At 45.0% G+C, this 25,774-nt stretch overlaps 1 protein-coding gene across 1 annotated transcript in view; it reads left to right on the forward strand.

The window, feature by feature from the left end:
* The first annotated feature begins 2,030 nt into the window (after positions 1 to 2,030).
* The window catches only part of LOC139411797 (probable E3 ubiquitin-protein ligase HERC1), a 287,754-nt gene continuing 264,010 nt past the window's right edge, over positions 2,031 to 25,774 (forward strand). The window contains exons 1-7 of the mRNA XM_071158543.1: positions 2,031 to 2,357; positions 8,331 to 8,513; positions 8,868 to 9,650; positions 11,562 to 11,657; positions 11,828 to 12,022; positions 13,520 to 13,831; positions 16,496 to 16,592. Of these exons, the coding sequence (XP_071014644.1) occupies positions 8,355 to 8,513; positions 8,868 to 9,650; positions 11,562 to 11,657; positions 11,828 to 12,022; positions 13,520 to 13,831; positions 16,496 to 16,592 (1,642 nt within the window). The 5' untranslated portion in view covers positions 2,031 to 2,357; positions 8,331 to 8,354. The remainder of the gene's footprint in view (positions 2,358 to 8,330; positions 8,514 to 8,867; positions 9,651 to 11,561; positions 11,658 to 11,827; positions 12,023 to 13,519; positions 13,832 to 16,495; positions 16,593 to 25,774) is intronic.

Here is a 25,774-nt window from a genome sequence, read left to right on the forward strand (position 1 = left end):
AGTCTGAGCTCCAGAGCAGCTCTCCAGTAGAGATATGACCTAGGGCCCCTCTGTACTGTTTCTGCTCAGCCCAGATAACCACAACACTGCTTCCTCTGGCTGCTTGGCCACTCGGTAATTAACACTAGCCTCCACTCTGTTTCATATTAATTTGGATTCAGAGATATAGCAGGGCCAGTGGCCACATAACATTAATCAAGAAATGTAATCCAATCTCTCACTCTTTTAATAATCCAAAACGTGTGGGTCCCTTGTCTGTATGTCTCTGTAATAACTAGAATAATGTAAACACTAGAATAATGTAATAGAATAATGTAATAACTAGAATAATATAATACATCTATAATGTAATAACTAGAATAATGTAAACACTAGATTAATGTAAACACTAGAATAATGTAATACATCTATAATGTAATAACTAGAATAATGTAATACATCTATAATGTAATAACTAGAATAATGTAAACACTAGAATAATTAAAAAACTTGAACAATTAATAACTACAATCATAATGTAAAAACTATAATAATGTAAAAACTAATAATGTAATAACTCTATAATGTAAAAATTATAATAATGTATTAACTCTATAATGTAAAAACTATAATAATGTAATATAATAATGTAATAACCTTAATAATGCAATAACCTTAATGTAATAACTAATAATGTAATAACTATAATAATGTATTAACTCTATAATGTAAAAACTATAATAATGTAATAACTAATGTAATAAATATAATAATTTAATAAGTACAATAATGTAATAACTATATAATGCAATCACTAATAATGTAATAACTAATGTAATACATATAATAATTTAATAAGTACAATAATGTAATAACTATATAATGCAATCACTAATAATGTAATAACTATAATAATGTATTAACTCTATAATGTAAAAACTATAATAATGTAATATAATAATGTAATAACCTTAATAATGTAATAACCTTAATGTAATAACTAATAATGTAATAACTAATGTAATAAATATAATAATTTAATAAGTACAATAATGTAATAACTATATAATGCAATCACTAATAATGTAATAACTATATAATGCAATCACTAAATGTAATAACTATATAATGTAATAAATATAGTACTTTAATAACTATAATAATGTAATAACTATAATGCAAAAACTATAATAATGTAATAACTATAATGCAATAACTATAATAATGTAATAACTAATGTAATAACTATAATGCAATAACTATAATAATGTAATAACTAATGTAATAACTATAATGCAATAACTATAATAATGTAATAACTAATGTAATAACTATAATGCAATAACTATAATAATGTAATAACCATAGAATGTAATAGCCAATAATGTAATAACTCTATAATGTAATACATATAATAATTTAACTATAATAATGTAATAACTATATCATGTAATAACTATATAATATAATAATTACTATAATGTAATATAATAAGGTGTAATAACTATAATAATGTAATAACTATATAATACAAGTGGTCATTAAAACAGTTATAGTTGACTGCTGTTACATGCTTCATTCATCATTGTGACGGTATTACTGTATTGTGCATAGGGGCAAACATGCATGAACTGGATCCACTAGCCCTGTGTCAAATTTAGGCCCAAAGGCACTTGCAGAATAATTAACTATGATGACGTTGCAAAAATCATTTATATAACCACTGGAATTGATCATTCAATATTGAAATTATTGCACAACAAGAGTCGGCATGGGTTCGAATCCGACCCCCTGCCCTTAGACTCCCCCTCCCCTATCTTAGACTTCCAACACTTTACTATCTCTTCAATACATCTGCCCCAAAAAATTACGAAAGGACTGGTACTTCCCCACTCCTTAAAAAAAGAAACATTTTTTTTTTTTTTTTTTTTTAACATTATAGACAAAAATAATTTCTGTTAACCATTGGAATTGACCGTTTCATATTGAAATGAATGCATGTTCCTCCTGTTTTCATGCCTGCGGTCAGTCAGAAGCTAAGCCTATAACTGACTGTAGGAGTTCAACACAACACGACAGACAGACGCGTCACTGCAGCCCAGGTCTGGGGCTGAAGGAAAAGGGTTGGGAGTGAACCTCTCATCTGGATCCAATGCAGTGGAAGTTGCAGCCAGAAACGAGAAGGTGGGAAGAAAGGAACTTCTGACTGGCAGCCTTTTTGTTGTTGTTGTTGTAACTAACGACACCTTATCAAAAACCCACAAATACACTTACGGGGATACACAAACCTATACGTTCTGCGGTTGCAGAAACCTTTTGTTATTGCAATGAAGTGTATTGACGTGCCACAGTGAAGAGGCCCCTTTTGACAGTTGATGGTAAGCTACAGTACCCAGCTAGGCTAGCTAGCTTGGCCTTTCTATGTGTTTAGCTTCAATGCAATGTCAATACTTTTCCTACTATTCATTTTACTATTGCAAAAAAACAGTGCCGGTCTTGCTTATCTGTATCTTTGATGGCCAATTAGCTGTACCTACATCTGTATGAGTTGCTTTCAGCTATCTAGCTACCTAGCTAGCTAACAGCAAAGTGGATCATGTTGGTTAGCATCGGTAGCCTGCTAGCATTAGCTTTATGTTGTGCTTCAGCACCAGTTTACAACATAACAGTAGTTAGCTAACTGTTAGTGTGTAACAACGCTGTAATAAACTTAGCCAGCATGCTAGTGAGTGAATTATTTTGATTATGGCCTATGTAGCTAACAACACAGGCCTAGTAGACTAGTTGAATTGTAGCTAGTTCCATGCGATGGTAGCTACAGTAGCTAGTCTGTTAGCTTACCTTACTATCCAGCTGTGTCATGTCAGTCTAACATATTCCGTGTCTGGTGTATATATTAGTCAAGCTAGTTTACCAATAACAAATAGCATTTATGTTGTTTTTGTGCATAGTCTGTTAAAGCTAGGTAGGTTAGAGATGTGGAATGTATTAGTTAGCCCGCTAACGTTAGCTACTAGCTAGCTAGTTTGTGCAATTAGTGAAGCTAGCTAGCCAGCTGATTTGCCTACCTTACTGTTGATCTATCATAGGCAAGTATTTAGTAGCTAGCTAGTTAGCTGAAGTAGCTAGCTGAGTTTACAGTATATCAACACTGTATTGCTTACTATGACCGTTTACAGTATTCCACCTTGCTGGCCTTACTCACCTGAGGCTGTCACTGGGCACCTACTGATTACACAGTACGATTTATAATATGACAGACAGCTGTCAAAGCAATTCACTTTATGTCAATCTTGTATGTTCAGTAATGCAGCAGGCAGACATAGCACGCCTGCTAATGAGATTGTCGATAATGCAGGTGCCCTTCTTCTTGAGCTCAATATAGCATGGTGAAAGCTGTACATAAAAAAATATATATCAGAATTTGAGTAATTTAGCAGATTAACTTATCCAGAGTGATTTACGGGAGCAATTAGGGTTAAGTGTCTTGCTCAAGGGAACATTGACAGATTGTTCAACTAGTCAGCTTATGGTTTTGAACCAGCTACCTTTGGGTTACTGGCCCAAACGTTCTTAACCACGAGAGGCTACCTGCCGCCCGTCATACAAAAATGATTGTGCAACAAGAGAGAGAGAGGAATCCTTCTATAAAACGCACGTAGGAAATGCATTGTCACTGTGTAGTGCCATGGCCACTTCCAGACCGTTAGGCATTAAGCATCACCATAGCTGTGGACAGTGAAATCAATGTTTACAGTATGTTGTTGCAAGATTTCATGGTTGTCGAATGCATGTTTAACCTATGGTACTACTAACATTTTGTTATTTGTATTGCATAGTGTATAATGACGAAAGGTAGCTAACAACTAGGCCTGCTGGTATGAGTGAAGAGGGGGGGGGGGGGGGGGGAATAGCCGAGACGTAATAGACAAGCCAGAAGGGAAGGCGAAAACCTTTCTTCTTCTACACTCGGTATCAGGTGACCTATTCCCCCCCCCCTCCAGATAAAACAGGTTCATAATCCAATAGTAAGTGCTGTTGAAATATTACAGCCTCATTTTGTTGTCTAGGCCTTCCGCATGTTTCTCTCCATGTTGCTTCCCCGACGTGTGTCGCTTCCCCGACGCGTGTTGCTTCCCCAACGTGTGTTGCTTCCCCAACGTGTGTTGCTTCCCCAACGTGTGTTGCTTCCCCAACGTGATAGTTCATGCAGTCTATGACTGCTCTGCTGATGTGTACTGGCTGATTGGTCCGCTGGTGTAAATAAGCCTATCCTGCGAGAACTGAGAGTATCTGTGGCAGAAGCACATGTAGGTCTATGTTTACTACTGTTATCCTGTGTAATTGGAATGATCTGAAACGTTTACACCTAGGTCGTTGGGGAATATGCGATGACACGGTTACTTCCAGCAAAATTAGGTCATTACATTGGCTCCATGGATTAGGCTGACAGCATGTTGGTAAATCTTCCCCCGAGGAGTATTGGGGATTGCCATCTGTAGTAATTGGAGCGCAGAGTTAGGCTAGCTAACTGTTTTACAAGTCATACATCATATCAATGGGTCTAGTTGGAGTTCTGAGGACATGTTGGTGTTGTGAGGACATGTTGGTGTTGTGAGGACATGTTGGAGTTGTGAGGACGTGTTGGAGTTCCGAGGACGTGTTGGAGTTCCGAGGACGTGTTGGAGTTCCGAGGACGTGTTGGAGTTCCGAGGACGTGTTGGAGTTCCGAGGACACGTTGGAGTTGTGAGGACATGTTGGAGTTCCGAGGACAGACATGTTGGAGTTCCGAGGACACGTTGGAGTTGTGAGGACATGTTGGAGTTGTGAGGACATGTTGGAGTTGTGAGGACATGTTGGAGTTGTGAGGACATGTCGGAGTTCCGAGGACACGTCGGAGTTCCGAGGACACGTCGGAGTTGTGAGGACATGTTGGAGTTCCGAGGACAGACATGTTGGAGTTCCGAGGACAGACATGTTGGAGTTCCGAGGACAGACATGTTGGAGCTCCGAGGACAGACGTGTTGGAGTTCCGAGGACAGACGTGTTGGAGTTCCGAGGACAGACGTGTTGGAGTTCCGAGGACAGACATGTTGGAGTTGTGAGGACATGTCAGAGTTGTGAGGACACGCCGGAGTTCCGAGGACACGTCGGAGTTCCGAGGACACGTCGGAGTTGTGAGGACATGTCGGAGTTGTGAGGACAGACATGTTGGAGTTGTGAGGACAGACATGTTGGAGTTCCGAGGACAGACATGTTGGAGTTCCGAGGACAGACATGTTGGAGTTTCGAGGACAGACATGTTGGAGTTCCAAGAACAGACATGTTGGAGTTCCGAAGACAGACATGTTGGAGTTCCGAGGACGGACATGTTGGAGTTCCGAGGACATGTTACATGTTAGATCTATAGCGTAGTTCCAGAAGCAGAATGTGGTCAGTGTGATCAATAGTTGTTTAATTGACACACTGGCTTGTTTCATTTCCTGTTGTGAATTGAATTGTTCCTCTCAGGGCAACCAAACAGTGTCGTCTCATCCTCGATGGTAGTCATCCATCCTGGTAGTCATCCATCCTGGTAGTCACCCATCCTGGTAGTCATCCATCCTGGTAGTCACCCATCCTGGTAGTCATCCATCCTGGTAGTCACCCATCCTGGTAGTCATCCATCCTGGTAGTCACCCATCCTGGTAGTCACCCATCCTGGTAGTCACCCATCCTGGTAGTCACCCATCCTGGTAGTCATCCATCCTGGTAGTCACCCATCCTGTCCTTACTGGACGATTGGCACCAGACGACATGCTTGTTATTTTCTGTTGTGGTCCTTCTTCTTCTCACAGCCACCATATCAAATGGTCTCAATGATTGTTTCCCACCCCTGTCTCAATGGTTAATATCTCCCCCTCTAATATCTTCTGTCAGCTGTGACAAAGCCCCGTCTCCTGTCCTGACGGTCTGATATCTTCTATCTGTCAGCTGTAACAAAGCCCCGTCTCCTGTCCCGACGGTCTAATATCTTCTATCAGCTGTAACAAAGCCCCATATCCTGTCCTGACGGTCTAATATCTCTCCTCTGTCTATCTGTCTGGTTGATGTCTATATGTCATGTTTTGGAGGACGCATGGCTCTCAACCTTCGCCTCTTTGGAGTCCGTACGGGAGTTGTACTAGCGATTGGATAACACGATATTGTGGAGAAAAAGGGGTTGAAAAGTTTACAAAAAAATATCTGAAATATTACATTTACATAAGTATTCAGACCCTTTACTCAGTACTTTACTCAGTGTTGAAGCACCTTTCTCTTGGGTATGACGCCACAAGCTTGGCACACCTGTATTTGGGGAGTTTATCGCATTCCTCTCTGCAGATTCTCTCAAGCTCTGTCAGGTTGGATGGGGAGCATCGCTGCACAGCTATTTTCATGTCTCTCCAGAGAAGTTCGATCTGGTTCAAGTCCGGACTCTGGCAGGGCCACTCCAGGACATTCAGAGACTTGTCCTGAAGCCACTCCTGCGATGTCTTGGCTGTGTGCTTAGGGTCGTTGTCCTGTTACAAGGTGAACCTTTGCCCTGTCTGAGGTCCTGAGCGCTCTGGAGCAGTGTTTTAGGTTTTCCTAAAAATATTTAACCTTTTTATTTAACTAGACAAGTTAGTTAAGAACATCGGCCTACCAAAAGGTAAAAGGCCTCCTGCGGGGATGGGTGATTAAAAATAAAATAAATAAAAATATAGGACAAAACACACATCAGGACAAGAGAGACACAACACTACATAAAGAGAGACCTAAGACAACCACATAGCATGGCAGCAACACATGTCAACACAGCATTTTAGCAACACAACATGACAACAATATGGTAGCAACACAACATGACAACAGCATGTTAGCAACACAACATGACAACATCATGTTAGCAACACAACATGACAACAACATGGTAGCAACACAACATGACAACAACATGGTAGCAACACAACATGACAACAACATGGTAGCAACACAACATGACAACAACATGGTAGCAACACAACATGACAACACAGCATGTTAGCAACACAACATGACAACAACATGGTAGCAACACAACATGACAACAACATGGTAGCAACACAACATGACAACAACATGGTAGCAACACAACATGACAACAACATGTTAGCAACACAACATGGTAGCAACACAACATGGTAGCAACACAACATGGTAGCAGCACAAAACAGGGTAGAAACATTGTTGGGCAGAGACAACAGCACAACGGGCAAGAAGGTAGAGACAACAATACACCACGCAAAGCAGCCACAACTCTCAGTAAGACTGTCCATCATGACTAGTCTCACAGTCCCTGCCGCTGAAAAACCTTCCCCACAGCATGATGCTGCCACCACCATGCTTCACCGTAGTGATGGTGCCAGGTTTCCTCCAGACGTGACGCTTGGCATTCAGGCCAAAGCGTTTAATCTTGGAACTCTGGAGCTCTGTCAGTGACCATCAGGTTCTTGGTCAACCCCCTGTTCAAGGCCCTTCTCCTCCGATTGCTCAGTTTGGCCGGGCGGACAGCTCTAGGAAGAATCTTGGTGGTTCCTAACTTCTTCTATTTAAGAATGATGGAAGCCAGCTGTGTTCTTGGGGACCTTCAATGCTGCAGCCATTTTTTGGTACCTTTCCCCAGATCTGTGCCTCGACACAATCCTGTCTCGGAGCTCTACGGACAATTCCTTCAACCTCATGGCTTGGTATTTGCTCTGACATGCACTGTCAACTGTGGGACCTTATAAAGACAGGTGTGTGCCTTTCCAAATCATGTCCAATCAATTGAATTTACCACAGGTGAACTCCAAACAAGTTGGAGAAAACATCTCAAAGGTGATCAATGGAAACAGGATGCACCTGAGCTCAATTTCAAGACTCATAGCAAGGGGTCTGAATACTTTCCGAATGCTCTGTATATCTGTCTGTCTGGTTGATGTTAATATGTCTCTCCTCTGTCTGTCTGGTTGATGTTAATATGTCTCTCCTCTGTCTGTCTGGTTGATGTTAATATGTCTCTCCTCTGTCTGTCTGGTTAATGTTAATATATCTCTCCTTTGTCTGTCTGGTTAATGTTAATATGTCTCTCCTCTGTCTGTCTGGTTAATGTTAATATATCTCTCCTTTGTCTGTCTGGTTAATGTTAATATGTCTCTCCTCTGTCTGTCTGGTTAATGTTAATATATCTCTCCTCTGTCTGTCTGGTTAATGTTAATATATCTCTCCTTTGTCTGTCTGGTTATGTCATAGCTTATTGTTGTTCCTATGATTGTTTTCCTTTCTTAATGGTTAGGCCTCGTTAATATCTGTCTCCCTGTCCTCCCAGGACTAATGGCAGCAGAGTGACATCATGGCCCTGATGATTCCTCCAGTGAAGCTCAAATGGCTGGAGCACCTGAACGGCTCGTGGATCACGGACGACAGCGAGTCCATCTCCACGCGGGAGGGCGTGTCCGTGCTCTACTCCAAGCTGCTCACCAACAAAGAGGTGGTCGTCCTACCGCAGCAGGTGAGAGCAGAATGAGATTGAGTTAATGTCTGTGTACCAAATGGAACTCGGCTTCTCTGTGTAGAGGCCATATCGCAACACAGCCAATACTTTATTGTCTGCATTGCGCAGAAATGTAGTTTTGCGTCACAAGCTCTAAATGTCATCGCTAATCCTGAGTGCCAGTTTGTTTATACTATCATACCAACTCTTTGTCAGTCTCTGTCATGACCAACATTTGTTTGGTCCTGAGCACAAACAGATCTGGGATCAGAATAAAAGGTTTAACGAGGCCCACAGTGAAAACATCACATAGCTAACACATCATCACCACACACACACTACATAGGCCTAATATCAATGCTGTGTCCTCAGGTGTTGTGTCTGAAGGGACCCCAGCTGCCAGACTTTGAGCGTGAGTCCCTGTCCAGCGATGAACAGGAACACTACCTAGACGCCCTCCTCAGCAGCCAGATGGCGTTGGCCAAGATGGTGTGTTCCGACTCTCCCTTCGCCTCCGCTCTGCGCAAACGCCTGCTGGTCCTCCAGAGGATCTTCTTCGCTCTGTCCAACAAGTACCACGACAAGGGCAAGGTGAAGCAGCAGCAGCACTCGCCCGACAACAACTCCGGATCGTCCGACCTGCACTCTGTCAGCGAGCGGCCGCGGTCCAGCACCGATGCTCTGATCGAGATGGGGGTCCGAACGGGCCTCAGTCTGCTGTTCGCTCTGCTCCGGCAGAGCTGGTTGATGCCGCCGCCGGGCCCCGGAGGACTCAACCTCTGTAACGACGTCATCCACACGGCCATGGACGTGGTCTCGTCCCTGCCGCCCCTCTCCCTGGCCAACGAGAGTAAGATCCCCCCGATGGGTCTGGACTGTCTGACCCAGGTCACCGCTTTCCTCAAGGGAGTGACCATGCCAAACTCCGGGGCGGACGTCCTGGGTCGGAGGCTGGCGTCGGAGCTGTTGCTGGGCCTGGCTGCCCAGAGGGGGTCCCTGAGGTACCTTCTGGAGTGGGTGGAGATGGCCCTGGTGGCGTCCGCCGTGGTCAGCACCATGGAGAAAGAGAAGATGAAGGCGTGTCTGCTGAACCAGGAAGGGCTGATTGGATACGACTGCTTCATGAACATCCTCATGCAGATGAGACGTTCCCTGGTAAGAGTCCTATAAACAACCAATCAAATCTATTCATAAAGCCCTTCGTACATCAGCTGATGTCACAAAGTGCTGTATACAGAAACCCAGCCTAAAACCCCCAAACAGCAAGCAGTACAGATGTAGAAGCACGGTGGCTCGGAGAAACACTCCCTAGGCACACTTTATTGTTCATGATTTGTGTTGCGTACTTCCATTGTGTTCTGTAGGTCTATTGTGTTCTGTAGGTCTATTGTGTTCTGTAGGTCTATTGTGTTCTGTAGGTCTATTGTGTTCTGTAGGTCTATTGTGTTCTGTAGGTCTATTGTGCTCTGTAGGTCTATTGTGTTCTGTAGGTCTATTGTGCTCTGTAGGTCTATTGTGTTCTGTATGTCTATTGTGCTCTGTAGGTCTATTGTGCTCTGTAGGTCTATTGTGCTCTGTAGGTCTATTGTGTTCTGTAGGTCTATTGTGCTCTTTGTATGACCAGATGGCAATGTATTCCTCCTGCTTCCTCTCCAGCTTCTCCTTATTCTCATTGATTATGTTTCGAGTCATTCTGTACGGTCGCGTTTCTCCATATGCCGTGTAACATGGCTACATGTCTCTGTGGCTGACTGTGTATCTGTGATGTCTCCCTATATGTCTCTGTGGCTGACTGTGTGTCTGATGTCTCCCTATATGTCTCTGTGGCTGACTGTGTGTCTGTGATGTCTCCCTATATGTCTCTGTGGCTGACTGTAAATCTGATGTCTCCCTATATGTCTCTGTGGCTGACTGTGGATCTGTGATGTCTCCCTATATGTCTCTGTGGCTGACTGTGTATCTGATGTCTCCCTATATGTCTCTGTGGCTGACTGTGTATCTGATGTCTCCCTATATGTCTCTGTGGCTGACTGTGTATCTGTGATGTCTCCCTACATGTCTCTTTGGCTGACTGTGTATCTGATGTCTCCCTATATGTCTCTGTGGCTGACTGTGTATCTGATGTCTCCCTATATGTCTCTGTGGCTGACTGTGTATCTGATGTCTCCCTACATGTCTCTGTGGCTGACTGTGTATCTGATGTCTCCCTATTTGTCTCTGTGGCTGACTGTGTATCTGTGATGTCTCCCTACATGTCTCTGTGGCTGACTGTGTATCTGATGTCTCCCTATATGTCTCTGTGGCTGACTGTGTATCTGATGTCTCCCTATATGTCTCTGTGGCTGACTGTGTATCTGTGATGTCTCCCTATATGTCTCTGTGGCTGACTGTGTATCTGATGTCTCCCTACATGTCTCTGTGGCTGACTGTGTATCTGATGTCTCCCTATATGTCTCTGTGGCTGACTGTGTATCTGTGATGTCTCCCTATATGTCTCTGTGGCTGACTGTGTATCTAATGTCTCCCTATATGTCTCTGTGGCTGACTGTGTATCTGTGATGTCTCCCTATATGTCTCTGTGGCTGACTGTGTATCTCTGATGTCTCCCTATATGTCTCTGTGGCTGACTGTGTATCTGTGATGTCTCCCTACATGTCTCTGTGGCTGACTGTGTATCTGTGATGTCTCCCTACATGTCTCTGTGGCTGACTGTGTATCTGATGTCTCCCTATATGTCTCTGTGGCTGACTGTGTATCTGTGATGTCTCCCTATATGTCTCTGTGGCTGACTGTGTATCTGTGATGTCTCCCTACATGTCTCTGTGGCTGACTGTGTATCTGTGATGTCTCCCTACATGTCTCTGTGGCTGACTGTGTATCTGATGTCTCCCTATTTGTCTCTGTGGCTGACTGTGTATCTGTGATGTCTCCCTACATGTCTCTGTGGCTGACTGTGTATCTGTGATGTCTCCCTATATGTCTCTGTGGCTGACTGTGTATCTGTGATGTCTCCCTACATGTCTCTGTGGCTGACTGTGTATCTGATGTCCCCTGACTCTCGACCAGGGCTCGTCAGCAGACAGGAGTCAGTGGAGGGAACCGACTCGTACATCAGACGGGCTGTGCTCTTTGTATGAAGCAGCTCTCTGTCTGTTCGAAGAGGTAAAATATCAACTCAAATACAGTTTTTTTTTACAGGTCAATTTACGTTTATAAAAAATAAATTATCTTCTGAAAAGCTTTTATACTGCTTATGAATGTGATATGTATGGGTTACGAAGGTTTACATGTAGGTAGGTAGCCTTCTCAAGTTAAGCACTACTTCCTCCCAGGTGTGCAGGATGGCGTCAGACTACTCCCGTACCTGTGCCAGCCCAGACAGCCTCCAGAGCGGCGAGGCTCCCATGCTGTCAGAGACGTGTGAGGTGTACGTCTGGGGCAGTAACAGCTCCCACCAGCTGGTGGAGGGAACACAGGAGAAGATCCTCCAGCCCAAGTTGGCACCCAGCTTCGCCGACGCACAGACGGTAAGAGACCACAGGTCTCCAAAGGTGTGTTTGTGTGTCATTTCCTGTTTGTCTTTTTATTTTTTTAAAGCCAGTGGTTCTCAAAGCTCTTCTCGGGTGAACCTCCAGACTTTTCACAATTTTTGTTTTGTCCTTGAATTAGGTCACCTGATCTAATCAAGGACTTGATGATTAGTTGATGATTAGTTGAATCAGGTGGGATAGCTCTGAATTAGTTAAAATATATGGAAGAGCTCGTGTGGGGGGGGGGGGCCCAGAGGGGTTTGACAACCACTGGTTTGTTTATAAGGAAAGCTGATTCCCCTCAGTATTACGTCTCTGGAGAAGTTAGCTAGTGTAGCCTAGTTCTGAGAGGAGACCTTAAAGAAGAGACAGAGTGAAAATCCATTGGAGCGTGAAGAGTGACTTTCATGGATTAAAAAGTAAAGGTTACTCTGTGCTTCCCATCTTCTGTCCTCCAATCATGGTTGGTTATTGAGATATTACATTAAGCTTGGGCGGTATTCATGGTTGGTTATTGAAATATTACATTAAGCTTGGGCGGTATTCGGATTGTCATACCCTCAAGCCGACCTTGTGCCATACCGGGATATTCGGTAATACCGGGATATTCGGTAATACCGGGATATTCGGTAATACCGGGATATTCGGTAAAACCGGGATATTCGGTAAAACCGGGATATTCAGTAAAGCCGGGATATTCGGTAATACCGGGATATTCGGTAATGCCGGGATATTCGGTAATACCGGGATATTCGATAATACCGGGATATTCGGTAATACCGGGATATTCGGTAAAACCGGGATATTCGGTAATACCGGGATATTCGGTAAAACCGGGATATTCGGTAAAACCGGGATATTCGGTAATAATACCGGGATATTCGGTAATACCGGGATATTCGGTAATACCCGGGATATTCGATAAAACCGGGATATTCGGTAATACCGGGATATTCGGTAATACCGGGATATTCGGTAATACCGGCAATGAACAAAATGGGCACAATTTTCAAACCCCACTGAGCTTCTGTTATCCGAAAGGTTAGCAATGCTAACAAGTACATTTAAAATCCCATAGAGAATGCTAACCAAATGCTTTTATACAGTATTTGACATGGACAGGTGTCCTAGCTCATAAAGTTAGGCAAAAATGGTACTCACAGTTTGCTGCACGCACAAAACATATATTAGACAGAAGGGGGGGGGGGGATACCTAGTCATTTGTACAACTGAATACATTCAACTGAAATGTGTCTTCTGCATTTAACCCAATATTGAATGTCTTAAACCAGTGTTCCTTAACGCTGGTCAATGCCCATTGACCAGTGTGAATCCTAAACCCTGTGCTTGTCTGTCTGTGTCAGATGGTTAGGAGATGCCCATTGACCAGTGTGAATCCTAAACCCCTGTGCTTGTCTGTCTGTGTCAGATGGTTAGGAGATGCCCATTGACAAGTGTGAATCCTAAACCCCTGTGCTTGTCTGTCTGTGTCAGATTGAGGCAGGCCAATATTGCACCTTCGTCATCTCTTCTGACGGCTCTGTCAGAGCCTGTGGCAAAGGCAGCTACGGCAGATTGGGTCTGGGAGACTCCAACAACCAATCGTCTCTCAAGAAGCTGACCTTTGAACCTCACCGCGCCATCAAAAAGGTGACGTCATCGAAGGGTTCGGACGGACACACACTGGCCTTCACCACGGAGGGAGAGGTGTTCAGTTGGGGAGACGGGGACTACGGAAAGTTGGGGCATGGGAACAGCTCCACACAGAAGTACCCCAAACTCATCCAGGGACCTCTGCAGGGAAAGGTAGGACTCAGACCCCCACAGCCCCCAGACCACCACAGCCCCCAGACAACCACAGCCTCTAGACCATCACATACCACCACATACCACCACAGCCCATAGACCACCACAGCCTCTAGACCATCACAGACCACCACAGCCCCTAGACCACCACAGCCCCTAGACCACCACAGCCCATAGACCACCACAGCCCCTAGACCATCACAGACCACCACAGCCCCTAGACCATCACAGACCACCACAGCCCCTAGACCACCACAGCCCCCAGACCACCACAGCCCCTAGACCATCACAGACCACCACAGCCCCTAGACCACCACAGCCCCTAGACCACCACAGCCCCTAGACCACCACAGCCCCTAGACCACCACAGCCCCTAGACCACCACAGCCCCTAGACCACCACAGCCCCCAGACCACCACAGCCCCCAGACCACCACAGCCCCTAGACCACCACAGCCCCTAGACCACCACAGCCCCTAGACCACCACAGCCCCTAGACCACCACAGCCCCTAGACCACCACAGCCCCTAGACCACCACAGCCCCTAGACCACCACAGCCCCCAGACCACCACAGCCCCTAGACCACCACAGCCCCTAGACCATCACAGCCCCTAGACCACCACAGCCCCTAGACCACCACAGCCCCTAGACCACCACAGCCCCTAGACCACCACAGCCCCCAGACCACCACAGCCCCTAGACCACCACAGCCCCTAGACCACCACAGCCCCTAGACCATCACAGCCCCCAGACCACCACAGCCCCTAGACCACCACAGCCCCTAGACCACCACAGCCCCTAGACCACCACAGCCCCTAGACCACCACAGCCCCTAGACCATCACAGCCCCTAGACCACCACAGCCCCTAGACCACCACAGCCCCTAGACCACCACAGCCCCTAGACCACCACAGCCCCTAGACCATCACAGCCCCTAGACCACCACAGCCCCTAGATTAGAGCCCCTCGTTGATTTTATATCCCTTTTATACCAAGGCTATAATTGAACACATTTGCCAGGTAGAAATGTGTTTATCGTACACTCTGAAACAGTGGGGCAAGTTTACAGTAGTTGCCTCGGTAACCAAACAGACTGGTTAGCTTAGCTAACCGAACCGCCAGTCCTAGTTCGCTATTATGAAAAAATCTTAATTCAACACTGCCAATATTTCCACTTTTGCTTTCAAAAGCAGCTGACACATCTAAGAATGAACCATAGTCATTTAATTATCCCGGGCATTATAGGATACAGCTCCCAGCATGCTCTAGAATGCTGCTCTAGATACAGCATGCTCTAGAATGCTGCTCTAGATACAGCATGCTCTAGAATGCTGCTCTAGATACAGCATGCTCTAGAATGCTGCTCTAGATACAGCATGCTCTAGAATGCTGCTCTAGATACAGCATGCTCTAGAATGCTGCTCTAGATACAGCATGCTCTAGAATGCTGCTCTAGATACAGCACGCTCTAGAATGCTGCTCTAGATACAGCATGCTCTAGAATGCTGCTCTAGATACAGCATGCTCTAGAATGCTGCTCTAGATACAGCATGCTCTAGAATGCTGCTCTAGATACAGCATGCTCTAGAATGCTGCTCTAGATACAGCATGCTCTAGAATGCTGCTCTAGATACAGCATGCTCTAGAATGCTGCTCTAGATACAGCATGCTCTGGAATGCTGCTCTAGATACAGCATGCTCTGGAATGCTGCTCTAGATACAGCATGCTCTAGAATGCTGCTCTAGATACAGCATGCTCTAGAATGCTGCTCTAGATACAGCATGCTCTGGAATGCTGCTCTAGATACAGCATGCTCTGGAATGCTGCTCTAGATACAGCATGCTCTAGAATGCTGCTCTAGATACAGCATGCTCTAGAATGCTGCTCTAGATACAGCATGCTCTAGAATGCTGCTCTAGATACAGCATGCTCTAGAATGCTGCTCTAGATACAGCATGCTCTGGAATGCTGCTCTAGATACAGCATGCTCTAGAATGCTGCTCTAGATACAGCATGCTCTGGAATGCTGCTCTAGATACAGCATGCTCTGGAATGCTGCTCTAGATACAGCATGCTCTGGAATGCTGCTCTAGATACAGCATGCTCTGGAATGCTGCTCTAGATACAGCATGCTCTAGAATGCTGCTCTAGATACAGCATGCTCTGGAATGCTGCTCTAGATACAGCACGCTCTAGAATGCTGCTCTAGATACAGCATGCTCTAGAATGCTGCTCTAGATACAGCACGCTCTAGAATGCTGCTCTAGATACAGCATGCTCTAGAATGCTGCTCTAGATACAGCACGCTCTAGAATGCTGCTCTAGATACAGCATGCTCTAGAATGCTGCTCTAGATACAGCACGCTCTAGAATGCTGCTCTAGATACAGCACGCTCTAGAATGCTGCTCTAGATACAGCATGCTCTAGAATGCTGCTCTAGATACAGCATGCTCTAGAATGCTGCTCTAGATACAGCATGCTCTAGAATGCTGCTCTAGATACAGCATGCTCTAGAATGCTGCTCTAGATACATCGTGCTCTAGAAAATCTCTTCCGAGCCAATCAGAAACGGGGGTTTCAACAATGCCATGGTATAATAATGTGTCATTAAACGAGTGTGTTTTAGTGTGTCGTGTCTCAATGCTGAACGTTGTTGGGCCAGGTGGTGGTGTGTGTGTCAGCGGGCTACCGACACAGTGCAGCGGTCAGTGAGGATGGAGAGCTCTACACGTGGGGTGAAGGAGACTTCGGGAGATTAGGTAAATATTAGCACTATTAGCATCCTGAACATTATTACCTCTGAACATAATTAACACTGAACATTATTACCTCTGAACATTATTAACACTGAACATTATTACCTCTGAACATTATTACCTCTGAACATTATTAACACTGAACATTATTAACACTAAACATTATTACCTCTGAACATTATTACCTCTGAACATTATTAACACTGAACATTATTAACTCTGAACATTATTAACTCTGAACATTATTACCTCTGAACATTATTACCTCTGAACATTATTAACACTGAACATTATTAACACTGAACATTATTAACACTGAGTATTATTAACACTGAACCTTATTGTTTTACTGCTCGAGGGCAGGGTCCTACACTAACGAACTGGTGCTACTAACTAGTTCAGATGGTGGTACTGGTGCTAGTAACTAGTTCAGTTGGTGGAACTGGTGCTACTAACTAGTTCAGTTGGTGGTACTGGTGCTACTAACTAGTTCAGTTGGTGGTACTGGTGCTACTAACTAGTTCAGTTGGTGGAACTGGTGCTACTAACTAGTTCAGTTGGTGGAACTGGGGCTACTAACTAGTTCAGTTGGTGGAACTGGTGCTACTAACTAGTTCAGATGGTGGTACTGGTGCTACTAACTAGTTCAGTTGGTGGTACTGGTGCTACTAACTAGTTCAGTTGAGTGAACTGGTGCTACTAACTAGTTCAGTTGGTGGAACTGGTGCTACTAACTAGTTCAGATGGTGGTACTGGTGCTACTAACTAGTTCAGTTGGTGGTACTGGTGCTACTAACTAGTTCAGTTGGTGGTACTGGTGCTACTAACTAGTTCAGTTGGTGGAACTGGTGCTACTAACTAGTTCAGTTGGTGGAACTGGGGCTACTAACTAGTTCAGTTGGTGGAACTGGTGCTACTAACTAGTTCAGTTTGTGGAACTGGTGCTACTAACTAGTTCAGTTGGTAAGAACTGGTGCTACTAACTAGTTAAGTTGGTGGAACTGGTGCTACTAACTAGTTCAGTTGGTGGAACTGGTGCTACTAACTAGTTCAGTTGGTAAGAACTGGTGCTACTTACTAGTTCAGTTGGGTGAACTGGTGCTACTAACTAGTTCAGTTGGTGGAACTGGTGCTACTAACTAGTTCAGTTGGTGGAACTGGTGCTACTAACTAGTTCAGTTGGGTGAACTGGTGCTACTAACTAGTTCAGTTGGTGGAACTGGTGCTACTAACTAGTTCAGTTGGGTGAACTGGTGCTACTAACTAGTTCAGTTGGTGGAACTGGTGCTACTAACTAGTTCAGTTGGTGATACTGGTGCTACTAACTAGTTCAGTTGGTGGAACTGGTGCTACTAACTAGTTCAGTTGGGTGAACTGGTGCTACTAACTAGTTCAGTTGGTGATACTGGTGCTACTAACTAGTTCAGTTGGTGGAACTGGTGCTACTAACTAGTTCAGTTGGTGATACTGGTGCTACTAACTAGTTCAGTTGGTAAGAACTGGTGCTACTAACTAGTTCAGTTGGTGGAACTGGTGCTACTAACTAGTTCAGTTGGTGGAACTGGTGCTACTAACTAGTTCAGTTGGGTGAACTGGTGCTACTAACTAGTTCAGTTGGTGGAACTGGTGCTACTAACTAGTTCAGTTGGGTGAACTGGTGCTACTAACTAGTTCAGTTGGTGGTACTGGTGCTACTAACTAGTTCAGTTGGTGGAACTGGTGCTACTAACTAGTTCAGTTGGTGGAACTGGTGCTACTAACTAGTTCAGTTGGTGGAACTGGTGCTACTAACTAGTTCAGTTGGGTGAACTGGTGCTACTAACTAGTTCAGTTGGTGGAACTGGTGCTACTAACTAGTTCAGTTGGTGGAACTGGTGCTACTAACTAGTTCAGTTGGTGGAACTGGTGCTACTAACTAGTTCAGTTGGGTGAACTGGTGCTACTAACTAGTTCAGTTGGTGGTACTGGTGCTACTAACTAGTTCAGTTGGTGGAACTGGTGCTACTAACTAGTTCAGTTGGTGGAACTGGTGCTACTAACTAGTTCAGTTGGTGGAACTGGTGCTACTAACTAGTTCAGTTGGGTGAACTGGTGCTACTAACTAGTTCAGTTGGTGGAACTGGTGCTACTAACTAGTTCAGTTGGTGGAACTGGTGCTACTAACTAGTTCAGTTGGTGGAACTGGTGCTACTAACTAGTTCAGTTGGTGGAACTGGTGCTACTAACTAGTTCAGTTGGTGGAACTGGTGCTACTAACTAGTTCAGTTGGTGGAACTGGTGCTACTAACTAGTTCAGTTGGGTGAACTGGTGCTACTAACTAGTTCAGTTGGTGGAACTGGTGCTACTAACTAGTTCAGTTGGGTGAACTGGTGCTACTAACTAGTTCAGTTGGTGATACTGGTGCTACTAACTAGTTCAGTTGGTGATACTGGTGCTACTAACTAGTTCAGTTGGTGGTACTTGTGCTACTAACTAGTTCAGTTGGGTGAACTGGTGCTACTAACTAATTCAGTTGGTGGAACCAGCACATGATTTGGTCGCACCAATGTTTTTTTTATAAAATAATTGATAATTGATAATGAACTGGCTCATTTCAAAATGCCATGTGTTCTTTTCTGTGAAATCCTCTAGAGGGCAGAATAAAAACATTTTTAAAAATGAAACTTGATACCAAAATGATACAACAACAACAACAACAACAACAACAGAAAGCGGGGAGAAGACAAAATGCAACTGGATTGATGCAATTAACCCTGATTCTGCCAGGTATTGCCTTTCCATCTACCTGAAAATGGTTAGGCTATCATTAGCATCGCTAACGGCTACACAAAGTGGTAGACATATAGGCCTTACACACACAGCAGAGCTTCACATACAGGTCAGTTTGCCAGTGGCACACCGGACCAGTGCCAATTGGAAGCTACTGGCCCCGAATGTTAAAAAACACCCCAACAATAACAAAAATACTGGCCCGGGTCAAGATCTGACAGGAAAGATGCGATGCATCATTTTAGTGGCAGTTGATTTTTTTTATCTTTCATTTGCGGAGCTGAGCGATGTCGCCTATACAGGGTTCATACAGACATTGGCAAGTCAAATTGAAGGACTTTCAATGACTCATCCCAACCCGTACGTAATCATCATTTTCAATGACTCATCCCAACCCGTACGTAATCATCATTTTCAATGACTCATTCCAACCCGTACGTAATCATCATTTTCAATGACTCATCCCAACCCGTACGTAATCATCATTTTCAATGACTCATCCAAACCCGTACGTAATCATCATTTTCAATGACTCATCCCAACCCGTACGTAATCATCATTTTCAATGACTCATCCCAACCCGTACGTAATCATCATTTTCAATGACTCATCCCAACCCGTACGTAATCATCATTTTCAATGACTCATTCCAACCCGTACGTAATCATCATTTTCAATGACTCATCCCAACCCGTACGTAATCATCATTTTCAATGACTCATCCCAACCCGTACGTAATCATCATTTTCAATGACTCATCCCAACCCGTACGTAATCATCATTTTCAATGACTCATCCAAACCCGTACGTAATCATCATTTTCAATGACTCATCCCAACCCGTACGTAATCATCATTTTCAATGACTCATCCCAACCCGTACGTAATCAGCATTTTCAATGACTCATCCCAACCTGTATGTAATCATCATTTTCAATGACTCACCCCAACCCGTACGTAATCATCATTTTCAATGACTCATCCCAACCCGTACGTAATCATCATTTTCAATGACTCATCCCAACCCGTACGTAATCATAATTTTCAATGACTCATCCCAAACCGTACGTAATCATCATTTTCAATGACTCATCCCAACCCGTACGTAATCATCATTTTCAATGACTCATCCCAACCCGTACGTAATCATCATTTTCAATGACTCATCCCAACCCGTACGTAATCATCATTTTCAATGACTCATCCAAACCCGTACGTAATCATCATTTTCAATGACTCATCCCAAACCGTACGTAATCATCATTTTCAATGACTCATCCCAACCCGTACGTAATCATCATTTTCAATGACTCATCCCAACCCGTACGTAATCATCATTTTCAATGACCTACATTTTATATTTAATTGTGGTAATAATTGGGTTCCATGGTTGCCATGGCGCCTAGGGGCATCGTGGATGATACAGGACCAGGTCTGATCCCAGTGGAGATGGATGATACAGGACCAGGTCTGATCCCAGTGGAGATGGATGATACAGGACCAGGTCTGATCCCAGTGGAGATGGATGATACAGGACCAGGTCTGATCCCAGTGGAGATGGATGATACAGGACCAGGTCTGATCCCAGAGTGGAGATGGATGATACAGGACCAGGTCTGATCCCAGAGTGGAGATGGATGATACAGGGCCAGGTCTGAGCCCAGTGGAGATGGATGATAACAGACCAGGTCTGATCCCAGTGGAGATGGATGATATAGGACCAGGTCTGATCCCAGTGGAGATGGATGATACAGGACCAGGTCTGATCCCAGTGGAGATGGAGGATACAGGTCTGATCCCAGTAGAGATGGAGGATACAGGACCAGGTCTGATCCCAGTAGAGATGGATGATACAGGACCAGGTCTGATCCCAGAGTGGAGATGGATGATAACGGACCAGGTCTGATCCCAGTGGAGATGGATGATACAGGACCAGGTCTGATCCCAGTGGAGATGGATGATACAGGACCAGGTCTGATCCCAGTAGAGATGGATGATACAGGACCAGGTCTGATCCCAGTAGAGATGGATGATACAGAACCAGGTCTGCAGGATGTTTCTCAGGCAGTTGAAACGCCATAAGACCTCTGCACACAAGGGAAATGAGGAAAACGCGGAGTGGATTTCAGTGCCCTGAGACCTCTACAGACACTTGATGCAGCTCCTATTCCAACATCTCCCCTGCCTATCAGCATGGGGCTATTTCATACGCTGTCTCTCACTAATAAATCCCTCCTCCTGCACGACCACGAGAAGCTTGACATCATGTTCCTAACTGAAACCTGGCATCACCCTGTGGTCTACTCAGGCTTAAATGAGCCCCGTCCGTCTACTCCATGACTGTGCTTCTAGTTTATCGGTCTCTGAAGCCTAACCCTTCCTTCACTCTGCGCCACCTCAACCAACATTGTGATTATAAGAGATTTCAAAATCCACCTTAACTCTCCATCATGTCACTCTGCTGCTGGGCAATTTTACAGGCCAATATCCAACCACCCGTTTCTCTCCAAGGTGTTGGAAAAAGGGGTTTCTGTACAGCTCCAGGACCTTCTCAATATGAACAACCTATATGAGAAGTTCCAGCCAGGTTTCTGGCCGGCCCACAGCACTGAAACGGCCCTACTCAGGGTCACCAACGACCTGGCTCTCCCTGTCTCCTGATCCTCCTGGACTTGAGCACAGCGTTTGACGCTGTCGACCACCCCATCCTCCTGGAACGCCTCCGGGGCACCATCAGACTGTCTGGACCTGCTCTGAGCTGGTTTCCTTTTCCTATCTCTCAGACCGGACTGAGTATGTGTCACTAGGTTCAGGTCCCGGACCCATCACGTCACCTGCGGTGTCCCACAAGGATCTGTTCTTGGACCCGTCTTGTTCATCCTGTACATGTTCCCTCTCGTTCGTGTCATTAGCTGGCATGGAATCTCATTCCACTGCTATGCTGATGACACCCAGCTGTAGGTGAAAACTGGCCCAAGTCCCTCTGATACATGTGACCGCCTGAGCACTTGCCTTGAAGAGATGATGGCATGGATTAAGCAAAAGGTCCTTCAACTGAACAGCAGCAAAACAGAGGCCCTATTTGTTGGCACTTACAACTCTCTTCATCTGGACCCCAGGCAGGAGTCTCCTGAAGAACTACACCACTCTACATCTGGATCCCTGGTAGGAGTCTCCTGAAGAACTACAACACTGTTCATCTGAATCCCTCCAATACATCCAGAACTGCCAGCATCCTGATGAGAGTGAGGAAACACCATCACATCACCTCCATCCTCACATCTCTGCGCTCCCCGTCTCATTCCGGATGGAATTCCAAAACCTCCCGCTGACATTCCAGTGTATTCCTTGTCTCAAAGAACTGCTCTCCCTCCATAACCCTACCTGCACCCTCAGGTCAAGCGATAGTCTGCTTCTCCACACCCCAGCTAGTCAGTCTGTCTGTGTTGTAGCTAGTTAGTCTGTCCGTGTTGTAGCTAGTCTGTCTGTCCGTGTTGTAGCTAGTCAGTCTGTCCGTGTTGTAGCTAGTCAGTCTGTCCGTGTTGTAGCTAGTCAGTCTGTCCGTGTTGTAACTAGTCAGTCTGTCCGTGTTGTAGCTAGTCAGTCTGTCCGTGTTGTAGCTAGTCAGTCTGTCCGTGTTGTAGCTAGTCAGTCTGTCCGTGTTGTAACGTATCTAGTCTGTCCGTGTTGTAACTAGTCTGTCTGTCCGTGTTGTAGCTAGTCTGTCTGTCCGCGTTGTAACTAGTCAGTCTGTCTGTGTTGTAGCTAGTCAGTCTGTCCGTGTTGTAACTAGTCAGTCTGTCCATGTTGTAACTAGTCAGTTTGTCCGTCTTGTAACTAGTCAGTCTGTCCATGTTGTAGCTAGTCTGTCTGTGTTGTAACTAGTCAGTCTGTCCGTGTTGTAGCTAGTCTGTCTGTCCGTGTTGTAGCTAGTCAGTCTGTCCGTGTTGTAACTAGTCAGTCTGTCCGTGTTGTAACTAGTCAGTCTGTCCGTGTTGTAATTAGTCAGTCTGTCCGTGTTGTAGCTATTCAGTCTGTCCGTGTTGTAGCTAGTCTGTCTGTCCGTGTTGTAACTAGTCAGTCTGTCCATGTTGTAACGTATCTAGTCTGTCCGTGTTGTAACGTATCTAGTCTGTCCGTGTTGTAACTAGTCAGTCTGTCCGTGTTGTAACTAGTCAGTCTGTCCGTGTTGTAGCTAGTCAGTCTGTCCGTGTTGTAGCTAGTCAGTTTGTCCGTATTGTAACTAGTCAGTCCGTGTTGTAGCTAGTCAGTCTGTCTGTATTGTAACTAGTCAGTCTGTCCGTGTTGTAGCTAGTCAGTCTGTCCGTGTTGTAACTAGTCTGTCCGTGTTGTAGCTAGTCAGTCTGTCCGTGTTGTAGCTAGTCAGTCTGTCCGTGTTGTAACTAGTCAGTCTGTCCGTGTTGTAACTAGTCTGTCCGTGTTGTAGCTAGTCAGTCTGTCCGTGTTGTAGCTAGTCAGTCTGTCCGTGTTGTAACTAGTCAGTCTGTCCGTGTTGTAGCTAGTCAGTCTGTCCGTGTTGTAACTAGTCTGTCTGTCCGTGTTGTAGCTAGTCAGTCTGTCCGTGTTGTAACTAGTCAGTCTGTCCGTGTTGTAGCGTATCTAGTCTGTCCGTGTTGTAACTAGTCAGTCCATGTTGTAACTAGTCAGTCTGTCCGTGTTGTACCTAGTCAGTCTGTCCGTGTTGTAGCTAGTCAGTCCATGTTGTAGCTAGTCAGTCTGTCCGTGTTGTAGCTAGTCAGTCTGTCCGTGTTGTAACGTATCTAGTCTGTCCGTGTTGTAGCTAGTCAGTCTGTCCATGTTGTAACTAGTCAGTCTGTCCGTGTTGTAACTAGTCAGTCTGTCCATGTTGTAACTAGTCAGTCTGTCCATGTTGTAACTAGTCAGTCTGTCTGTGTTGTAACTAGTCAGTCTGTCTGTGTTGTAACTAGTCAGTCTGTCCATGTTGTAACGTATCTAGTCTGTCCGTGTTGTAGCTAGTCAGTCTGTCCATGTTGTAACTAGTCAGTCTGTCCATGTTGTAACTAGTCAGTCCGTCTGTGTTGTAACTAGTCAGTCTGTCCATGTTGTAGAGTATCTAGTCTGTTCGTGTTGTAACTAGTCAGTCTGTCCGTGTTGTAACTAGTCAGTCTGTCCGTGTTGTAACTAGTCAGTCTGTCCGTGTTGTAATGTATCTAGTCTGTCCATGTTGTAACTAGTCAGTCTGTCCGTGTTGTAACTAGTCAGTCTGTCCGTGTTGTAACGTATCTAGTCTGTCCGTGTTTTAACTAGTCTGTCTGTCCGTGTTGTAGCTAGTCAGTCTGTCCGTGTTGTAACTAGTCTGTCTGTCCATGTTGTAACTAGTCAGTCTGTCCGTGTTGTAGCTAGTCAGTCTGTCCGTGTTGTAGCTAGTCAGTCTGTCCGTGTTGTAACTAGTCAGTCTGTCCGTGTTGTAGCTAGTCAGTCTGTCCGTGTCGTAACTAGTCAGTCTGTCCGTGTTGTAGCGTATCTAGTCTGTCCGTGTTGTAACTAGTCAGTCCATGTTGTAACTAGTCAGTCTGTCCGTGTTGTACCTAGTCAGTCTGTCCGTGTTGTAGCTAGTCAGTCCATGTTGTAACTAGTCAGTCTGTCCGTGTTGTAACTAGTCAGTCTGTCCGTGTTGTAGCTAGTCAGTCTGTCCGTGTTGTAACGTATCTAGTCTGTCCGTGTTGTAGCTAGTCAGTCTGTCCATGTTGTAACTAGTCAGTCTGTCCGTGTTGTAACTAGTCTGTCTGTCCATGTTGTAACTAGTCAGTCTGTCCGTGTTGTAGCTAGTCAGTCTGTCCGTGTTGTAGCTAGTCAGTCTGTCCGTGTTGTAACTAGTCAGTCTGTCCGTGTTGTAGCTAGTCAGTCTGTCCGTGTCGTAACTAGTCTGTCTGTCCGTGTTGTAGCTAGTCAGTCTGTCCGTGTTGTAACTAGTCAGTCTGTCCGTGTTGTAGCGTATCTAGTCAGTCCATGTTGTAACTAGTCAGTCTGTCCGTGTTGTACCTAGTCAGTCTGTCCGTGTTGTAGCTAGTCAGTCCATGTTGTAACTAGTCAGTCTGTCCGTGTTGTAACTAGTCAGTCTGTCCGTGTTGTAGCTAGTCAGTCTGTCCGTGTTGTAACGTATCTAGTCTGTCCGTGTTGTAGCTAGTCAGTCTGTCCATGTTGTAACTAGTCAGTCTGTCCGTGTTGTAACTAGTCAGTCTGTCCATGTTGTAACTAGTCAGTCTGTCCATGTTGTAACTAGTCAGTCTGTCCGTGTTGTAACTAGTCAGTCTGTCTGTGTTGTAACTAGTCAGTCTGTCCGTGTTGTAATGTATCTAGTCTGTCCATGTTGTAACTAGTCAGGCTGTCCGTGTTGTAACTAGTCAGTCTGTCCGTGTTGTAACGTATCTAGT

The sequence above is a fragment of the Oncorhynchus clarkii genome, chromosome 6 (assembly GCF_045791955.1).
Source record: "Oncorhynchus clarkii lewisi isolate Uvic-CL-2024 chromosome 6, UVic_Ocla_1.0, whole genome shotgun sequence".
Classification (NCBI taxonomy): domain Eukaryota; kingdom Metazoa; phylum Chordata; class Actinopteri; order Salmoniformes; family Salmonidae; genus Oncorhynchus; species Oncorhynchus clarkii.